Below are 15,201 nucleotides of genomic sequence, written 5' to 3'. Positions count from 1 at the left end.
ATGAGGAAACAGAGCCCAAGAAAGTTTAAGTGGCTACCCTAATTAGTAAATGGCAGAGCTGGGATTTTAAACCTAGATAAGTGCTCCAGAGGACTGCGGTCTTAACTACTACCCCAAGATTAGAACTTTATCTTCCAATACACCATGAAGTTTTGTGATGTATAACTACCATTATACTGTATACTAAATTGTTAAATTAGGAAGCATATCACTACATTAACACAGGAAGATAACTAGGCAACAGCTTTGTAATCTTGTATTTTGATGAATTGTACCTAATTTTTTTAAAAGAAAACTACATTCTAAAACCATTTACTCCAAGTTTACTCTTATGAGCAAAGCATAAATATATGCATAAGATTGAAAAATGATTTAACCGTCATTCTGTTTAAACCAACTTACTACACAGATGCTGTCTAATACTGTAAATATGCTATTGGATGACACATTTCCCCAAATGGTTGTCTGGGTAAATGGATTTTCATTAGAAAATTAGTTCCCAGTGAATGAGGACTGTGTCAATCTACATAATAACCTTTTGAAACAAACATATCATTTGCTAATAATAATAAAGCCAAACAACATTCAGAAGAAAGTATTTTCATACATCAAAAAAATTAAGGTATGTCAATATTGAATATTGTCACTTATTCCACACTATTTGAAAGTGCAAAATTTAAAAAAAAGTCATTCACCAAGAACAACAAGATAAAAAGGCTCAATAATAAAAAGGATTTTATTCAAGAAAAATGGGGAAGAGGCTTCAGCTGACTGGAGGCAGGTGGCACTCATATCCTCCATAAAAAGCCAAAAAAGAGAGTAGATAATCACAACATGTAAAAACACTGGAATTTGGCAGGGAAGTTACAGAAAACACCTGAGGCATGGAAGGAGAGGGAATCCAGGCAGCAAGCCTGGCTGTGATCAGCTGGGAGCACAGAGACGCTCCCCAATGTGGGAAAAGGGTAAATAACATATCCCCAGTGGTCCAGATTCCCACTGTGAACTCCGAAGATTCTAGCCATAGGAGAGCCACTCAGCCTCCACAGGCCCTGAAACTAGTCTTTAGTATACAAAACTACCTGCAGTCTGTGCAATGGCATTGCTCTAGAATGGGCATTCACACTGGATCCCACACATGCCACCAAGACTGAAGCAGCTGCAGTATGGCAACAGATTGAGAGCCCAAACCCAATCAGACTACATCCTGCCCTGGGGCTGAATGATACTCTATCTCCACATCCTTGGAGCCCACTGAAATCTCCCTACATCCACCCAGATGACTGCAGTGGTGTGATACTGGCTAGATCCAGCAATGAGACCAGGTCCCAGCACTCTAGCCCACAAGGTGTCCTACATCCCAGGAACACGTGCTGAGGCATATTGGAGAGGTTACAAGCCAAGAGAGAATGGGACACTATATTTAAAGTGCCAAAAGAAAAAAAAAAACAAAAACTAGAAGCCAGTTGTATATACCCAACAAATCTATCCCTCAAAAATGAAGGAGAAATACATAATGTCTTTCCCAAACACACAAAAACTGAGGGAATTCATCACCACTAGACAAGCCCTGCAAGAAATGCTTAAGGAAGTCCTACATATCTGAAAGAGAACATATCATGAAAGCACATGAAAGTATAAAACTCACATGGAGAGCAGATACACAAATGAGAAAGGACTCAAATGTTAACACTACAGAAAACTACTAAACCACATGGATAAACAATAACAAAGAAAGAAAAAAGGGATACAAAAAACAAACAGAAAACAATTAACAAAATGACAGGAATAAGTCCTTACCTATCAATAATAAACTTGAATGTAAACCAATTAAATTGCCCACTTAGAAGATACAGACTGGCCAAATGTACTAAAAAACATGACCCAACTACATGCTTCCAACAAGAAACATATTTCACCTGCAAGACACACATAGGTTGAAAATAATAAAATAGAAGATATTAAATTGCAAATGGTAACCAAAAGTGAGGAGTAAATATACGTGTATCAGATCAAACAGATGTTAAGTCAAAAATAGTAAAAAGGGACAAAGTAGGTCATTTATATATATATATATATATATATATATATATATATATATATATATAGAAAGGCATCAATTTAGCAAGAGGATGTAACATGTCAAAATATATATGTACCCAACAGTGGAGCACCCAGATATACAAAGAAAATATTATTAGATCTAAAGGGAAAGATACACTCTAATATAGTAATAGTTGGGGACTTCAACACCCTACTCCCAGCATTAGACGGATCATCTAGGCAGAAAATCAACAAATAAACATTGGATTTAAACTGCACTTTAGAACAAACAGGCCTAAAAGACATTTACAGAACATTTTATCCAACAGCTGCAGAATAAACATTCTTCCCATCAGCATAAGAAACATTCTCAAGGATAGATCATATGCTACTATAAAAAACAAGTCTCAACAAATTTTAAAAATCAAAATCGAGTATCTTCTCAGACCACAATGGAATAAAATTAGACATCAATAATAAGAGAGAATTCAGAAACTATACAAGTACATAGACTTAAAGATCATGCTCCTGGGCCGGGCGTGGTGGCTCGCTCCTGTAATCCCAGCACTTTGGGAGGCCGAGGTGGGCGGATCACGAGGTCAGGAGATCGAGACCATCCTGGCTAACGCGGTGAAACCCCATCTCTACTAAAAATACAAAAAATTAGCTGGGCATAGTGGTGGGTGCCTGTAGTCCGAGCTACTCAGGAGGCTGAGGCAGGAGAATGGCATGAACCCAGGAGGCGGAGCTTGCAGTGAGCCGAGATCATGCCACTGCACTCCAGCCTGGGCGACAAAGCAAGACTCTGTCTCAAAAAAAAAAAAAAAAAAAAACATGCTCCTGAATGACCACTGGGTCAATTAAAAAATTAAGAAAAAAATTAAAAAATGTATTAACATAAGTGAAAATTGGAAAAACAATATATCAAAACCTGTAGAAAGCAATGCTAAGAGGGATGTCTATAGCAATAAACACCTACTTCAAAAAAATGGAAAGATGTCAAATAAACAGTTTAATTTTGCACCTGAAAGAACTAAAAAAGCAAGAACAAACCAAACCCCAAATCAGTAGAAGGAAAAAAAATACTAAAGATCAGAGCAGAACTGAGCCAGACAGAGATTAAAAATATAATACAAAAGAGCAACAAAACAAAAAGTTAGGTTTTTTTTTGAAAAGATAAAATTGATAAACCACTAGCTAGATTATCCAAGAAAAAAAAAAAGAAAGAAAGACCTAAATAAACAAAATCAGAAATGGAAGAGGAGACCTTACAACTGATGGCACAGAAATACAAAAGATCACCAGAGACTATTATGGACAACTATACATTAACAAGCTGAAAAGCCAGAGGAAATGGATAAATTACTGGACACATACAGTCTACCAAGAAAGTCCCCCAAATAAAGAAAAGCCCCAGGACTAACGACTTTACTAATGAATTCTTCCAAACTTATAAAAAAGAACTAACACCAATTCTATTCCAAAAAACTAAAGAGCAGGAAATTCTTCCTAACTCATCCTACAAGGCCAGCATTACCCCAATACCAAAACCAAACAAGGACACAACGATTAAAGAATATCCCCAATGAACACAGGCATAAACATCCTCAACAAAATACTAGGAAACTGAATCCAACAGCACATCCAAAAGATAATACATCATAATCAATGGGATATACCCCATGAATGCCAGGATTGTTTAACATATGCCAATCAATAAATGTGATACATCACATCAAAAGAATGAAAGATGAAAACTATATAATTATCTCAACAGATGTAGAAAAAGCATTTGATAAAATGTAACATCCCTTCACAATAAAAACTCTCAACAATTAGGCAGAGAGGGAACATACCTCCACATAATAAGTGCCATATATGACAAACTCATTGCTAACATCATACTGAATGGACAAAACATGAAAGCCTTTCCTCTGAGAATTGGAACAAGACTAGGATGCTCACTTTCACCGTTCCTATTCAACACAGTACTGGAAGTCCTAGCCAGAGCAATCAGCCAAGCAAAGAAATAAAGGACATCCAAATTGGAAAAGAGAACATCAAATTGTCCCTCTTTGCAGACAACATGATCTGACATTTGGAGAAACCTAAACACCCCACAAAAACTCATATAATTAATAAATTCAGTAAGCTGAAGGATACAAAATCAACACACAAAATTTATTAATGTTTCTATAGCTAAACAATAAACTTGCTGGAAAAAAAAAAAAAGGCAATCTCATTTACAATAGCTACAAAAAAATTAAAAACCTAGGAATAAATTTAACCAAAGAAGTAAAAGACCTTTATAAGAAAAACTACAAAATGCTGATGAAAGAAATTAAAGAGGACACAAACAAATGGAAAGAGAGACAATGCTCATAAAGGAATTTACACTGTTAAAACGACCATACAACTCAAAGCAATCTACAGATTCAATGCAATCCCTATCAAAATACCATTAACATTTTTTCACAAAAAATAGGAAAAAAATCCTAAAATTCATATGGAACCACACAAGAGCCTGAATAGCCAAAGCAATCCTGAGCAAAAAGATCAAAGCAGGACGTTGACTTCAAAATATACTACAAGGCTATAGTAGTCAAAACAGCATGTTACTAATGTAAAAACAGATATATACACCAATGGAATAGAATAGAGAACCCAGAAGTAAATCCATATATTTACAGCTAACAGACATGGCACAAATGTGCCAAGAACATGCAATGGGGAAAGGACACCCTCTTCAATAATTGATGATAGGAAAACTGGATATCCATTTGCAAAAGAATTAAACCTGACCTATATCTCCCACAATATACAAAAATGGACTCAAAATTGATTAAAGACGTTAGCATAAGACCTGAGACTATAAAACTACTAGAAGAAAACATAAGAGAAATGCTCCAGGACACTAATATAGGCAAAGATTTTGTGGCTAAGACCTGAAAAGCACAGGAAACAAAAACAAAAATGGGTAAGTGAGATTATATTAAACTAAAATGCTTCCACATAGAAAAGGGAACAATTAACAGAGTAAAGAGACAATCTTTTGAATGGGAAAAAATATCTGCAAACTATTTATCCAACAATGGAATAATATCCAAAAAATATAAGAAACCCAAACAACAGCAACAAAACAAATAATCACATTAAAGAGTAGACAAATAATTTGAGTAGACATTTCTCAAAAGAAGACATACAAATGGCCAAGATATATAAAAATGTGCTCAACATCACTAATCACCAGGGAAATACAAATCAAGACCACAGTGAGGTATCTTACTGGCATCTTATGCCAATTAGAACAGCTATTATCAAAAAGACAAAATGTTGGCAAAGATGTGGAAAAAAAGGAACTTTCATATACTGTTGTTAGGAATGTAAATAGTATAGCCATTATGGAAAACAATATAAAGATTTCTCAAAAATGTAAATAATAGGATTACCATACAATAATGCTCCTAAATAACAGGATTACCATACAATAATGCTATAATCTGACCACTGAGTATTTATACAAAGGAAAGGAAACTGGGATATCAAAGAGATACCTGCACCCTCATGTTTATTGCAGCACTAGGCACAATGGCAAAGATATGAAATCAAGCTAAGTGTCCATCAACGGATGAATGGATAAAGAAAACGTAGTACTGAGACATAATGGAATACCATTCAACTATAAAAAGACTGAAATCCTGTCATTTGCAGCAATATGTATGTAATTGGAGATCACTATGTTAAGTGAAAAAAGCTGGACACAGAAAAACAAATATCATATATTCTCACTCATATATGGGAGCTTAAAAAGTGAGTATCATGAAGGTAGAGAATAGAATGATAGTTACCAGAGACTGGGAAGGGTGTGTGTGGGAGGTGGGAGGGTGAAGAGAGATAGGTTAACTGGTATGAACATATAGTTAGATAAAAGTAATAAGTTCTATCTAGCATTTGATAGCGCAGTAAAATGACCATAGTTAACAATATGTTGTATATTTCAAAATAACTAGAAGAGAAGATCTGAATGTCTCAACACAAACAAATGACAAATGTTAAAGGTGATGGGTATCCTAAATACCCTGACTTGATCATTGCACATTCTATGCATGTAGCAAAAATCATATGTACCCCATAAATATGTACAAATATTACATATCAATAAAAAATTTTTAAAGAAAAGCTATGCTAAAAGAATCAAAATTGCTTTTCATTTGTTGATATATTTCTAATATTATTCTCTACATCACTTTGATTTTCCTTTTGCCTACTTCACAATGTCAAACTATCTGGAGAGTTTCCAATTATCTAGAGCCTAAATTGAAAGATGGACATAAAATGATGAATCCACAAAGGAACGGAGTCAGCAGTCATCCTCTCAAACATTATACAATGTGTACACATAGCAATGATCAACAAAAGCTAGACAAAGTCAAAAAACTCTAGTTTTAGTATTACCTTTGACCAATTGATTCTCTTCATGGACACTTCAGGTTTATACATTTTTTTCTGCTTCATTCCATAAGGTAGATTAAGTGATATTCCTGGGGGAAGAGGAACTCCTCCAAGGGGTGGTGGTGGAGGAGGTCCCCCAAATAAAAGTGGTGGTGGGGGTGGTGGTGGTATCCCCATCATTCCAGATAAAGGAGGTGGTGGAGGAGGAGGAGGAGGACCTTCTTCGGATAGAGGTGGTGCGGGTGGTGGTGGAGGCGGCCCTACACCTGGCAATGGAGGTGCTGGAGGAGGACCTGGAATTCCTGATGAACCTGAGAGTACTTGTGCCTGAAATATAAATAATCCAAGTTTAAATGCTTATAAAATATAACTGAAAAAATTGAAGAAACATATATCAATAGATATTTGTAGTTTATCTTATGTTTTAAGATTATATATACTTTTTTAGATATTACTAAAATATCTAAATATTTAGCAAGATCTAAGGGTTTAACAGTATATGAAAAAGGCTTGCGTAGAGTTTTTATAAGCATTATAAATTCTGGACAGTAACTACTTCTTTTAACACACAAATGCTAGGAAAGTTGGTATCTGATAGGGTTTGGCTCTGTGTTCCCACCCAAATCGTGATCATGAGCAAGCTCTCACAAGACCTGAAGGTTTTATAAGGGGATTTTCCCTTTTTGCTAGGCCCTTCTCCTTGCTACTGCCATGTGAAGAAGGATGTGTTTTGCTTCCCCTTTGGCCATGACTGGAAGTTTCCTGAGGCCTCTCCAACCCTGCAGAACTAAATTAAACTTCTTTCCTTTATAAATTACCCAGTCTCAGCTGGGTGCAGTGGTTCACGCCTGTAATCCTAACACTTTGGGAGACCGAGGCAGGTGAATTACCTGAGGTCAGGAGTTTAAGGCGAGCCTAGCCAACATGGCGAAACCCTGTCTCTACTAAAAATACAAAAATTAGCTGGGCATGGTGACACATGCCTGTAATCCCAGCTACTGGAGAGGCTGAGGCAGGAGAATCGCTTTAACCCAGGAGGCAGAGGTTGCAGTGAGCTGAGCTCATGCCACTGCACTCCAGCCTTGGTGACAGAGTGAGACTCCATCTCAAAGAAATAATAAAATAAAAAGAAAATTACCCAGTCTCAGGTATTTCTTCATAGCTGTGAGAGAACAACAATACAGTAAATTGGCACCAGATAGTGGGGTGCTTCTGTAAAGATACCCAAAAATGTGGAAGCAACTTTAGAACTGGGTAACAGGCAGAGGTTGGAATAGTTTGGAGGGCTCAGAAATAGACAGGAAAATGTGGGAAAGTTTGGAACTTCCTAGAGACCTGTTGAATGGCTTTAACCAAAATGCTGATACTGATATGAACAATAAAGTCTAGGATGAGGTGGTCTCAGATGGAGATGTGAAACTTGTTGGGAACTGGAATAAAGGTCACTCTTGCAATGCAAAGAGACTGGTGGCATTTTGTCCCTGCCCTAAAGATCTGTGGAACTGTGAATTTGAGAGAGATGATTTAGGGTATCTGGCAGAAAAAATTTCTAAGTGGCAAAGCGTTCAAGAGGAAGCAGAGCATAAAAGTTTAAAAACATTTGCAGACTGACAATGCAGTAGTAAAGAAAAATTCATTTTCTGGGGAGAAATTCAAGCCCTCTGCAGAAATTTGCATAGGTGATGAGGAGCCAAATGCTCATCACCAAGACAATGAGGAAAATGTCTCCAGGGCATGTCAGAGACTTTTATGGCAGCCCCTCCCATTACAGGCCTGGTGGCCTAGGAGAGAAAAATGGTTTCCTGTGCCAGGTCCAGGGCCCTCCTGCTGTGTGCAGTCTCTTTGGTGCCCTGCATCCCAGCCACTTCGGCCATGGATAAAAGGAGTCACCATACATCTCGAGACATAGCTTTAGAGGGTCCAAGCCCCAAGCTTTGGCAACTTCCAAGTGGTGTTGAGCCTGCAGGTACACAGAAGTGAAGAACTGAGGTTTGGGAACCTCTGCCTGGATTTTAGAGGATGTATGAAAACGCCTGGATGTCCAGGCAGAAGTTTGCTGCAGGGGTGGAGCCCTTATGGAAAATCTCTGATAGGGCAGTGCAGAAGGGAAATGTGGGGTTGGAGCCCCCACGCAGAGTCCCCACTGGGGCATTGCCTAGCAGAGCTGTGAGAAGAGGGCCACCATCCTCCAGACCCCAGAATGACAGATCTACTGATGGCTTGCACCATGTGCCTGGAAAAGCCACAGACACTCAACAGCAACTTGTGAAAGCAATCAGGAGGGAGGCTGCACCCTGCAAAGCCACAGGGGCAAAGCTGCCCAAGGTTGTGGAAACCCACCTCTCGCATCAGCATGTCTTGGATATGAGACATGGAGTCAAAGGAGATCATTTTGGAACTCTGAGGTTTAATGACTGCCCTATTGGATTTTAGACTTGCATGGGGCCTGTAGCCCCTTTGTTTTGGCCAATTTTTCCCATTTGAAATGGGTGTGTTTACCCAATGCCTGTATCCCCATTGTATCTAGGAAGTGACTAGCTTTTGATTTTACAGGCTCATAGGCGGAAGGAACATAACTTGTCTCAGATGAGACTTTGAACTTGGACTTTTGGGTTACTGCTGGAATGAGTTAAGACTTTGGGGGACTGTTGGAAGGGCATGATTGTGTTTTGAAATGTGAGAACATGAGATTTGGGAAGGGCTAGGGGCAGAATGATATGGTTTATCTCACCCTGAATTGTAATAATCCCCATGTGTCAAGGGCAGGACCAGGGGGAGATAATTGAATAATGAATAATGAATAATTGATAATTATGAGTTCTCCCAAGATCTGATGGTTTAAGAGGCTTTTCCCCTTTTGCTCGGCACTTCTCCTTGCTGCTGCCATGTGAAGAAGGATGTGTTTGCTTCCCCTTCCACCATGATTGTAAGTTTCCTGAGGCCCCCCCAGCTCTGCAAAACTGCGAGTCAATTAAACCTCTTCCCTTTATAAATTACCCAGTCTCAGGTATTTCTTCATAGCAGTGTGAGAATGGACTAATACAGTATCCTCCAAGATTTTGTGAAATACTCCTCTAAAATAATGAAAAATTAACTTTCTTTATAAATATATGCAAAAAAGAGGTACAGTATATGGCTTGGGCCAGTTAGTTGGTTTGAATATGGGATAATAAATACAAGGTTATGGATTAAATTCCCTTGGGGGCTAATTAGCTTCATACAAAGAATCTGTTTCATGGCTCTAGTAACTTAGCTTGCTTCTAACACCAATAATAAATACTAAATAGCATCCATTTCCATAGTAATATATGCTTATCAACATTTTTACATTTATTTTTTCTTTTGATCCTTATTATAACCCTGTAATACAGATAGGGCATTATTATCTCACCTTTATTTCACTGCTTAAAGATGAGGAAACTGTTAGCTGCAAAAAAAGTTAAATGACTAACCAAAAGTTTCAGAGTCTGAACATGATTAGAATTTCAATGTGGTTCTTCTCACATCCAATACCATCCTCATTCCAATAAAAAAGACTGTCTCTTCATGAATGGGTGCCATTTACAATGAGGACAATTAATTCAAATAAATAGGATTATGAGGAGGATATAACATTTCTATCAGAAAGTAACTTAAAGCTCATTCTCTAATGACAATGGATAACAGATGAAAGGGAACAATGCATGCCATATCATGTTCTGTTTAGAGATGATTAATCTACATCCATTTCCTTAAACCAGTACTGATCACAATGGCTCACTTTGCTAAATAAATATATATGAAAAGTAGAGCTGTTCATTATAAACATTCTTATGAAACCACTACCAATGAACATACATCTGTTTTAATCAAGATATGACATTAGATTAACTGAATGAAACGTTTAAAACTAATTAAGGCAGCCATGGCAGCCATGAGTTTTTTTGCAACAGGCCTCAGTCACTGCAGTGGCAGCTGTCTGGCCAGTGCCTTGACACTCGACTGGGATTCAGGGGCTTCCTCACCCGTGGCTTTGTTAAAGCTGTCACTCCTGTTTAACACAGTGGAGATCATAGGAAAAAGACTATTTATCATAAAACCTTCTGGATTCTACAATGGGTGTTTTTTGAATTTACTGAAATTCTACATTTTGTTTACAGGGATTCCAATGGCAATTGGAGAAACTCTAGTGAATGTATTCATTGGTGAAACTGAACTAGTAGAAATTCCAGAAGGCTATATCCCAGAACAATGGGAATATTATAAGCATCCTATATTGAGATGGATTGTCCATACTTTCTCTGATGATCCTGAAAATAATTACGAAAGAACAATGTCTATCCTTCAGACTGAAACTGAAAAGGCTGAACTGCAGATAAAGGAGCTGGAAGTACAAAGATTAATGTGGAAGAGAAGAGATGGACCCTGGTATCAATATCTGACCATTGATAGGGCAATTATGGATCATTCTCCAAAAGCAACTCCCAGTAAATAAGCATTTATTTATCTAAATACAAGGTGTATTCTCTTTAGTGGAAAATAAATTAGTAAATACATTCTGTATTTTTGTTCTCTCTGATGAATAAAAGAGCTTCTTACATTACTCTGTTTCTCAATGTTGGTTCATATTAAGGCTTTTGATTTGGAGGTTTTGGTTTCCTCTTTTATGAAAGTTTAAAATACACTAATGAAAAACTGCAGAAATAGGAATTTGTGAACTCCTAAAGTTGTGGTAACTTTGAGAGGTGTTTTATTTACCTGACAAATGGAAGTTATAGAAGTCTAATTATATTAGGCATCAGTAATTGTAGTAGTTTGTACAAATGTCTGTATTACAGAAATCTGTATTATTGAGGGGAAACTCAGGATTTTAAGTTCCATAAAATATTGAACTAACTCTGTAAAACATTAACAACTTAATAAACAAATTTTCAGTGAACAACAAAAAAAGCTAATTAAATTTCTTGGGATAGTATCCTTTTTGTCCTCATTCATTCATTCATTCATTCAGAGACAGTCTCGCTCTTGCCTAGGCTGGAGTGCAGCGGCAAAATCATAGTGCATTGCAGCCTTGAACTCTGGGACTCAAGTGATCCTCCCGTCTCAGTCTCCTGACTAACTTGGACTACAGGCATGCACCACTATCCCAGGCTTTTTTTTTTTTTTTTTTTAAGATGGGTTCTCACTACGTGGCCCAGGCCAGTCTCAAATTCCTGGGCTCAAGGAATCCTCCCACCTTGGTCTCCTAAAGTGCTGGTATTAAAGGCAAGAGCCACTGTGCCTAGCCCTCTCACCTTTATTAATATAAATTTTCTACTTGGATTATTTAGTTCTTCTAACTAAATTTATAAATATATTTTTTATTTTTTTATTTTATTTTATTTTATTTTTGAGACAGAGTTTTGCTCTTGTTGCCCAGGCTGGAGTGCAGTGGCACAATCTCAGCTCACTGCAACCTCTGCTTTCCAGTTTCAGGCTATTCTCCTGCCCCAGCCTCCCGAGTACCTGGGACTACAGGCACCTGCCACCAGGCCCGGCTAATTTTTTGTATTTTTAGTAGAGACGGGGATTCACCATGTTGGCCAGGCTGGTCTAGAACTCCTGACCTCGTGATCTGCCCGCCTCGGCCTCCCAAAGTGCTGGGATTACAGGCGTGAGCCATCGTGCACCACTATAAATATCTTTAGAAAGTAAGCTGAAGCAAATTTTTGGAACAACCAGTTGAAAGGACTGACCTATTTACAAAAATATTAAAACTAACACTCATAGGTAGACAAGATCATAGAAAGGTTACCCATAATATTCACTCACACTAGTTTTTTCACACAGATGAATGTTAATGTATGTATATACATACATACAACTAAAGTGTTTCTATACTTAGCAAATAACCATCCTCTCCTGGAATGCAATTTTCTCTCTGAGGTTAGAAAGACAAGATTAAAATATGTAAAATTATTTTAATTTTACTTTTAAAGTAGCAAAACTATAGAAAACAGTCTGATTTTATAGTCTTGACTGAGATAAAAGTAATTGTGGCAAAATTAAAGGTTCAGAAAATTAGTAATTTATTCTACAAATTTTGTGTATGACGCGATACTTTTCATACTTTGAAAGGCAAAATGTGTGTCCCATTTTTTAATTAATGGACAATATAATTCAAAGTAATATACGTTTGTAAACATCATTCAATTTTTCACTGCTATTAGATCATATTTATTTTGGGAATTTTAGACAACCACAAAATGCTATTATTTAAATAAAATTTTACTTGTTAAATATATATTTTACAAATTTAATAAGGAATCTCAAATATTTATATTAAATGCTGCCAGCCTTTAAAAATCAAATCATATCAGCCTTTCCTTTTCCTCCCATGAACAATTAGGAATTGAATAATTAAATTAGGCAACCACATCATATTGTAAATTGAATATGGTAAATGAATAATTTAGTATTTGACATTATTTTGGGCACACTAGAAAGTATACAGCCCTGTGCCCGCACCTGTAATCCCAGCTACTCCTCAGGAGGCTAAGGTAGGAGGAATGCTTGAGGCCAGGAGTTGAGAGTGCTTCGTGATTCTGCACTTTTTACAATTAATTTAACCATAAGTAAGCAACTACTCACTGTGTGGTAAAGGCCTGTGCTAGGGACAGTGAGCCCTCAATAAGAAATACACTGTCCTCAAGGTGTCTATGCTCTAGCAGAAGAAATAGAGCAGGCACACAAATATCCCATGAGTGATCTACAAAAGTGATATGAAAGTTCAGAGAAATTCACTAACGGAGTTTTTTGTGAAGCTTTCCAGAGGATGTCTTAATGATCTTCTCCTTAAAGGATATGTTTCACATACACAGATGAGCAAAGGAGGGAATTTCTTACAGAGAATCATATAAGCCACCATTTCTCAACTAAGCTCTATGAAAACACTATTTCCAGGAGGTGTTGAAGGGTGCTCTAAGATAAAGGGTGCCGTGGTCAAATGAGTATGGGAAATCTATATGAAAAAGAGGTAGGCAGGTTTCTTCAATGTAAAATATCTGGGACCTTTAATATGCTAATGAGTATTATGAATCTCCAAGATAAGAATTTCATGTGTACTCAATTTATTGGACTATGGAATGCTTTCGTCATGAACAACCTATTGGCATTTCTGCAACTAATCTCTGGGAAATGCTGGCAGAAGGGTTAAGTATGGAGACAGTAATTTCCAAATGTGAAGGGAGGAAAGGTGACTTAGCTGCAACAGAGGCTGTAGTTAGGGGAGCAGTCAGAGTCTAGGCTGCACAGGGGAGATAAAGGAGGAAAAACCCATGCCAGAGGGTCTTAACATTCCTGGTAAGGAGATTTTATTTAATCCTGACTGCAACAGGCAACAAGTGAACATATTAAAGCCTGGAGTGACAATAATCAGGGAATTGTTTCAGGAAGATTAATTTGCCACTGACATAAAGGATGAATTTGAGGAGGGAGAAAAGTTAGGCAACAATTGTATAGTCCAGGCAAGACATCATAAGAGAGGGAACCTGGAGATTTCCGGGGTTTGATGCAAAGAGGTGTAGTATGAGTGGAGTTGAAGAAAGAACAGACATAAAACTGACTAGCTTAATTTGTCAGTGGGTGGGGCAGGGAAAAGGGAAAGAAAACTCCAGCCTCACCACCTTTAAAATTGGTAGTAAAATTTAAACAGGAATGGACAACAAACTGGTTTGAGGAAAGAGAGAAAACCACAAAACTGGGTTTGATTTCAACATGCAACAGGATCATCCTATGGGGCTAGCTAATCAAGAGCCGGAACTAGAAGACAAACTCAACAGACTTGACCCCTACTAAAAAGGGATATGTGAATGTATGATACTGAATAGAACAGTACAGCAAAAATATACACAAAAAAGAGCAGAGGACAGAATATTGTGGAAGGTCACCATTTGAGGATGAAAAAATAAGGAGAAACTAAGTTCTCAAACATGAAGAAAAAGAAGTCCAAGAAAAAGAGAGGGAGGGAAACACAGAGAAAGAGATTAATTTATTGAAAAGAAATGATCAAATATTAGAGATAAGTAATACAGGCTAAGGGTAGGAAAAGGCCCACGGATTGGGTATTTTGGAGTTTGTTGGTGACTTTTCAAGTAATCTTTCACTAGACTGGTGGAAACAGACCTAGTTAATCAACAAATATCTACTGAGCACCCACTATGTTAAGACATCATCTTCAACTTCTTTTTTTTTTTTTTTTTTTTTTTTTGAGACGGAGTCTCGTTCTGTCACCCAGGCTGGAGTGCAGTGGCATGATCTTGGCTCACTGCAAACTCCGCCTCCTGGGTTCACACCATTCTCCTGCCTCAGCCTCCCGAGCAGCTGGGACTACAGAAGCCCACCACCACTCCTGGCTAATTTTTTTTCTTTTTTGTATTTTTAGTAGAGGTGGGATTTCATAATGTTAGTCAGGATGGTCTTGATCTCCTGACCTCGTGATCTGCCCACCTCAGCCTCCCAAAGTGCTGGGATTATAGGCATGAGCCACCATACCCGGCCCATCTTCAATTTCTTAATATTAATTTAAGAATAAAGTATATTGAGGAGAATACATAATCAGTTTGAAAGTTTAGATACCCTAATTGAAATTTTAAGTACATATGGGAGCTTTTCACCATAGGAAATGTAGGTGGAAATTTACTTGAGATTCAAAGAGATCTCAAGAAGCTTTTGAGATAATTACAATTA

The 15,201-nt window shown here is 37.5% G+C and overlaps 1 protein-coding gene and 1 pseudogene across 1 annotated transcript in view; one reads left to right on the top strand and one right to left on the bottom strand.

Moving 5' to 3' along the window:
* Positions 1-15,201, bottom strand: part of DIAPH2 (diaphanous related formin 2) — a 938,691-nt gene that overhangs the window by 660,565 nt on the left and 262,925 nt on the right. Inside the window, exon 16 of the mRNA XM_003274986.3 lies at positions 6,499-6,822. Within this exon, the coding sequence (XP_003275034.2) occupies positions 6,499-6,822 (324 nt within the window). The remainder of the gene's footprint in view (positions 1-6,498; positions 6,823-15,201) is intronic.
* On the top strand, positions 10,419-10,969 carry LOC105738078 (annotated as a pseudogene).

The sequence above is a fragment of the Nomascus leucogenys genome, chromosome X (assembly GCF_006542625.1).
Source record: "Nomascus leucogenys isolate Asia chromosome X, Asia_NLE_v1, whole genome shotgun sequence".
In the NCBI taxonomy this organism is placed as follows: domain Eukaryota; kingdom Metazoa; phylum Chordata; class Mammalia; order Primates; family Hylobatidae; genus Nomascus; species Nomascus leucogenys.
Note: the sequence above shows the minus strand (reverse complement) of the source record. Positions and strands in the feature narration are given on the sequence as shown.